Here is a 7,544-nt window from a genome sequence, read left to right on the forward strand (position 1 = left end):
TTTTTCAAGTGCTATAGAATGTAAAATGGTATATTGACCTTATATATATTTATTTGTGAGTTTGAATAAAAAGGATAAGCTACAAAAAATACACAAAAAGTAGTTAAATTTTGTAGATTATTTAATTCTTCTACTAAACGTATGAATGCATGGTGATGAACGCAACCGAACATTTTCTTCTAACTAGTGATGTAATTCCTCTCTTATTATACGAGTATTTTTTTCTAGTTATCATACATTCATACCAATTGAGGCTGAGGGTATTTGAAGCTATAGATCCTTACATCCAAGTACCTGATCTACAAATACTATAAAAGTCAACTTTTAAAATTGATAAATTAATTTTCGCATTCTTGTTATTAGGGAAAACTAATCATAATGTATACAAAATGCAAGTATGAAAACATCGAAAGCTATATATTATCACTCTTCATTTGTGATTAATATACTCCAATTTGTATGAAATGTATTACCTAATAAATATTATTAGCGAGTACTCTTAATCAATTTCTCTTAGACAGCTCCGAATTGAAATAATTTATGTCCTCATATATTTCCATGTAATTTCATTTCTTTTTCCCATTTAGTGCTTAAACATAAAGTGCACATGGTATGCTTTCCCAAACCCCTTAAATTAATTATTAATTCTTTGACTACCTCACTTCTTCCTACTTATATATATACACCAAAATCCCTCCCACCCTCATTTCATTACATAATAACCTCTCTCTTTTTCTCTTCTTTCTCCAACATTTTTGGTACACATTTTTTTTCCTACAAAAATAAAAAAGACCATATTATATACATAAAATATGGCAACTTTATTCAAGAAAAACAATAGTTTTAATAGTTATGGTTACACTATGATGGAAAAAGAAGATCCACAAGATAAAAAACAAAGAGAGGCACAATTTTTGATATACAAAACATTAAAGCAAGCGGATCAAATTGTTGTAAGAAGATCAACAAGGCCTTCTTGGTTAAAGTTGAGAATATGCAAATTAAAGGTGAGAATTGGTAAGAGACTTTTGAGGTTAAGAAAAACTATGTTGTCTAACATTGTTAAGACTAAGAAGAGTGTTTACAAACAAGTTATGGTTCAACTTAAGAGCTTCAAGCGCTTGTTTAATGTTGCCGGCGGGTGCCGAGAAGGCGGTGTTGCTATCGGCCGTCTTCCTCAACCTTTGTTCACTTGATCATCATTCAATAATATTAGACCAATTTGCATTGGTCTTTTCTCTTTTTGTTCAAAAGCTTATGGTAAATGTCAAGTTAATGCAAACTTTTTCCTTTTTTTTTTTTTTTTTTTTTTTGGGTTTAATTTTTCTCTTTATTGAAGAGGAAAATTATATGGAAAATCCAAGTACTCCCTATATATAAAGTCTATAATTATATTTTAGAGAGATGATTAATTTGCCATTTTCTCTGTTACATTTTTTTAAATGGTCACTTGGAATATACTACCTCCGTTTCATATTATTTGCAGCAATTAGACATTTTTTTCTCTCCATTTTATATCAAATCGTTGCAAATAATATGAAATAAATATAGTATCAATAATATCATAGTAATTAAATGTCAATATGTGGTATGAAATAAGTCAACATTTTCACTATCTGAGCATTTTTGGTAGGAAATATGGTTAGATTCCTTTTAGCCAGCGTTGAATAAGGAGTGCCTTTTCCATATGTCTAAGGTCTCATTCTCATACATCTAGAATTTTATTTATTTTTATTTTTTGAGAGAGATGTATTATATTTTCATGTGGCCTAGTGATGTAATGAACAAGATAACAGTTAGTTGGCAAAGTTCCATGAATAATGCAAAACTATGATTTTAATATTCATATGCAATATTTATGGACTTAACTAAGAATATGTTGAAGTTTCCGGTGTTAAAGCCTAGATTAATGAATAATGATGACCGGTTTCATAAACATAAACAAATTAAACTATAATTCAATAATAATTAGCATTGTTTTGGTGTTTGTTTTAGGGTTCACTTGAACATAGCTAACATAACATGCAATAATCATGGTTAGTATGCGATGAACATTGTTTAATTTATACTCTCTTTTGTCAAAAAATTGATCTCTTTTACGTGATTACGTCTCTTGTTACAAGTTTGGCATAAACTTTAATGATATGAGGGCGATTACATCTTATTACATGTGTTAGTTGTTGTGTTTTCAAATACTATTATCCTACGGCTTCTCTTGGTCCAATATAAAGTAGTGGGACCATCATAGTTACCAATTGCATTAACAAACTAACAGTAGCAACAATCACTTGCAACAAAAACCAGCCCATATGCTATTGAACATTTGAACGGTTGAACCTCATAATCGGATTTTCGGATACACATTAGACCACGTGTGTGACAAAAAAAATGTAATACTCCGTATTGTATATATGATCATAAATGAATCCAAGTTACTGACTTATTTACCACATTTACTTATTCAGTGTTCAATTATTCGTGTACAAGCTATCGATCATTACACTATACATTACATCCTTTTCACACCAAACAAAAACTCAAATAAAGTACTCAACCTTGACTTAACACACTTCAACTTTCTGACTTACATTCCATTCCAACTTCAATCATTCTTGTTGTTTTGCCTTTTTATGAACTTTGAAGTCCAACAAGGAGGGCTATACGCCTATACATACAAACAGATCAGATCTTATCGGCATATATGCATATAAGTGGTCCTACTTATAATATTAAACCAAATTAAACTTTGGATCCTCTTTATATAAAACCAAAAAAAGTTAATATTACATAGTGCATATATCCGTACCATCCCAATCTACATTAAAGGTCGGTCCATCCTCCCACTATGAAATATGAGTATTATCTATATACAATTATACATGCATGATTGGCATTTAATTGGATCGAGTTCTTCATCACCGCGTATGTCGGGTGTCACATTATTACTTAGGTTAGCAAGAACTTAAGAATATACCTTTGCTTAGTTTATTCATCATGTTAATTAATGCTCCATATGATATGATTAGTAAGTACTACTCTAACTAGATTTACGATATGTGTCAAAGTCGCAAACATTATACATAATAGATCTATGTTGCCTCCACCATATGGGAATGAATGAACATAAAAAAAAATAAAATTAATCTGTGTAATCCGTCTTAAATGAGGAGAAAACATTGTATCAAGGTCAGAATCTTTATATACATATAGTCTTATAGAGATCTATATTACCCGAGGAAAAATTATATTGTAACCTCCGATCCACCAAATGATGAAAAAAAATAAACTACAATCCACGAAGAGACATTTAGCCATCGTACTTTCTTGTTAGATGATAGTAGAGATTGATCTCATAATATTACTAGTAGTAGAAGAAGTTTAGTAGTGTAAGCTAAGATAACATGGGAAAATTAGCATATTGTTTACATGACCCACAAGTCACGCCTCACAAGTCACAACCAACCGACTAACCCTTGCCTCCCTCCCCCGAAAATGGGAAAGAAATTTAGTGAGTTTAGTAATTAATTGCGATAATTAGTACATAATCCTTGTTTTTTAAGATTAGAACACTTTGTTTATTTTCATACACTGTAATATTTAAACACGCACTTTAGTTTACTTCCCTATATTTGGTGAATTATATACTAGTATATATGTCTTAATGTTAGAGTTTATTTCATCAATAATGATATATATTAAAATATATCAATATTATTTGAAGTTGCGACGTACTATAAAATATGCCGTAAAAATGAAAAAGATTTATCTTTAAAAAAAAAAAAAAAAACAGAAGAAGTATATATTGGTAGAATGTTTTGGTCAACCATAGCAATTCGGTTTCAATTTCCAAATGCAATGGTAGATCTATATATCTAATGAAAGTGAGGGATAGCTCAAGTGGTTAGAGCTTCCATCCCGATTATAGGAAATCCGAATTAATCTCTCACCCTGCCCTTGTGGCTCTCTAAAAAAAATAATAAATAAATACAATTGTAACAATACTTCAACAACATGCTTACACTTATGTCATTTCAATAATAATACAATACATATATTGATATTAATGATATACTTCAATAACGTAATATATAATAATGTTTTGTACTAAGTATTAATTAATCAAATAATAATAACTCTTGGGATACAAATCTAGCTATAGTTAGCTATCTTAATCAGTGGTATTCATATGATTGATTGATTCCAAATTTCCACGAATATAGATGTTGTTTGTTGCTGATATTCCCTGAAATCGGACGTTTTGTTACGTACAAATTAAAGAAAAAAAGGCAGGTAATTCTCATAATTGGGTGCACGTTACCTTAAATTCTATTGTCCAAAAAATTAGATGATCAAGTAATTATTAGCAGGAAACAGCTAGCTTAATTAATGTCAATCTTAGCTTGCAACTTTGATCATATCGATCTTCTGATCCGACATCACAAATTAATACTGGATAATATTTTGGAGGTGGGTTAGGTTTTATTTGGGGAGCCTGACATTTTGTGCAGGTTTCATCTTTGTGTCATGGTATATTGGTATGGGTGAGAGTTGAAAAACTCGATGTCGGATTGATAACCATCTATCTTACATTTGGGTGTACTAGTGTACTTACAAATCTGTACGTGACTTATGTAGATGTATGTCTGTATGGAGTTTTTTGACGCGTTTACAAAGATGTTGGATGATGTCACTATGTATAGTACGTGTAATTTGTACTCAACTAAGGATTTGTTCTCTTCAGCTTAAGTTCTATTCAGTTCAGCTCCAATCAGTTCAGTTCAGCTCCTAATTTCCTTCTCTCTTAAACAATTCATTTCGACTCTATTCACTTATGTTCACTTCAGTTCAGTTCAACTCTAATTAGTTCGGTTCAGTTCAGTAAATATGAACATGCCCTAAGAGTATTAATACTTAATTTTGGTTATACAACTGATCTTGCGTGTGTGTTTTTTTTGGTTTGTTACGAGTTAAACTTATCTGCCAAGATTCGAACCAGCTGATCTTGTGTGTGGCTGGCCTACTGTGTGGCCATTTATACAAGAATAAAGTAAGTCCAATAACACTAACTAAGTAACCTTTTAGCACTAACAAGTAATTAACTCTTATAACACTGATCGAGTAAGTTTATTACATTGACAAAGTAACCCCTTTAACACTGACCAAGTAACCCCTATTGCACTAACGAAGTAATCCCTAATAATGGCTGACCACACATTTAAAAATTTGTGTTGATTAAATATTTTGTTTGATTTTTTTGACGACACATTGACAATATGACACGATGGTTCGGTGTTGAGAATTATACACACTATATATCCAATAGTATATACTCCGTGCTACGTATCATTTAATTTTATTAGTGAGATGCTATGATTTCAAGTTTTGTAATTACATTCTCCGTATGTTATTATTATTCGTCTTGTTAATTACATAAATTATGTAAAAAAAAATGTGATAAATAACATGACGAATAATTTAACAATGACTTTTATCATACTCGAATAATAATAACAATGACAAGTCAACAATTTATATATACGCAATATGTAATTAGATGCCTGACAAATTTTGCCTCATAAATACGGGGTATGATATAAAGGCATGTTCTAATTGACTGAATTCAACTGAACTGAACAGAGCTGAGCTGAACTGAACTGAACTGAGTTGAACTGAACTGAACTGAAATGAATATTTTATAAGAGAAGGAAATTAGGAGCTGAAGTGAACTGAGCTGAACTGAACTGAATTTCAACATAAGAGAATATGCCCTAAGTCGTAGGTTTTTCTCTCTATTGTTCCAATTTTATCATATGACCCAAATTAGACATACTCGCATAAAGAAGTATGGTGTTTTGAGAACCAATGTCATGTTATTAACCAAACTCAATGTCATGTTATTAACCAAGTGAGTTTGGTAGAGTTGATGAGAAACTTATCCTGTGACTTTAAAATCACGTGTTCAAGCCTCGCCAACTACATTTACTTGAGGATAAGAGATTTCCTTACCTTCCCTCTCTACTATCAAGCATTTACCTATAGAATTAGACTATATTAATCTGTGTCGGATCAAAAAAGTTCTTCATCTTACCTTTTATTTATAAATAAATAAAAATTGTATGCTTATGGGACTACTGATAAAGATAAACCCATATTTTATCTTTTGCCTTTGAAAGTCCGAACTAGTCGATTTTGTCTTCATTGAACTATTAGACCCAACCCAAAATATGTTCTGGATACTTTAATTTGGGCTCCTCATACCAGGCCTCATATATAGATAGTTTTTATTTTTGTGCCCAAGCCCAGTATCTTACTCAACTAATAAAATTAAGATCGATTTCAATGTCTACATTTTTGTTTTGTTCCTTTTCTTTTATTGGAACATAGTGTGTCTACATTACTAATTTACTACATATATTACCCGTAATTACGGAATTTTCCATCTTATATAAACTTAATTCATGGAAAATTACACTCAATGAGTTAAGCTAAGTGCTAACAAGTTTACATAATTTAAGGTTAGTTTGATACCAAAAGGTCCAATTAACTCAATGGTGTGTTCTATAAACAAGACAAAATTTATAAAAATCGATAAAGAATGAAGTGCAATTAAAGAATGAGAAAACTGATCAGAGGTTGTTAGTGCCGAAATATTATTCACTCGTAACTTTGAAGTGTGTTTGAAACAAAGGTAATGACAAAAAAAAAATAAAAGCTTGCATGGTGCACTTGTTCTCATAACTCATAAATAAGACAAAATAAGCTAAACTAAGATAAATTTTGCAAAGTTATGATACGATAATTTCATACAAAATAAGTTGAATCAAACATAATCATATTCTTCACATTCAACCAAACAAGGGATATGCAATTCAACAATTGAAACATTTCTATGATTACTCAATGAGTTAAGCTATGATTACTAATTTACTACATATATTACCCGTAATTACGGAATTTTCCATCTTATATAAACTTAATTCATGGAAAATTACACTCAATGAGTTAAGCTAAGTGCTAACAAGTTTACATAATTTAAGGTTAGTTTGATACCAAAAGGTCCAATTAACTCAATGGTGTGTTCTATAAACAAGACAAAATTTATAAAAATCGATAAAGAATGAAGTGCAATTAAAGAATGAGAAAACTGATCAGAGGTTGTTAGTGCCGAAATATTATTCACTCGTAACTTTGAAGTGTGTTTGAAACAAAGGTAATGACAAAAAAAAAATAAAAGCTTGCATGGTGCACTTGTTCTCATAACTCATAAATAAGACAAAATAAGCTAAACTAAGATAAATTTTGCAAAGTTATGATACGATAATTTCATACAAAATAAGTTGAATCAAACATAATCATATTCTTCACATTCAACCAAACAAGGGATATGCAATTCAACAATTGAAACATTTCTATGATTACTCAATCAACAATTCTTTAACAATGCCATCATAAAATCCTCAAACTCACATTCTCACATATTAAACTCCCTGTTTGTTGTAATAAGTAATAATTTATGCCCTTTGCTATCATATGTCTTCAACTAC

The 7,544-nt window shown here is 30.5% G+C and overlaps 1 protein-coding gene across 1 annotated transcript; it reads left to right on the forward strand.

The window, feature by feature from the left end:
• The first annotated feature begins 812 nt into the window (after nucleotides 1-812).
• LOC145637332 (uncharacterized) lies at nucleotides 813-1,196 on the forward strand. The gene has a single exon (XM_081688792.1). It carries the CDS (start codon nucleotides 813-815, stop codon nucleotides 1,194-1,196), a length of 384 nt encoding a protein of 127 aa, XP_081544918.1.
• The last annotated feature ends 6,348 nt before the right edge of the window (nucleotides 1,197-7,544 follow it).

Source organism: Chenopodium album, chromosome 6 (genome assembly GCF_948465745.1).
Source record: "Chenopodium album chromosome 6, dcCheAlbu1.1, whole genome shotgun sequence".
In the NCBI taxonomy this organism is placed as follows: domain Eukaryota; kingdom Viridiplantae; phylum Streptophyta; class Magnoliopsida; order Caryophyllales; family Amaranthaceae; genus Chenopodium; species Chenopodium album.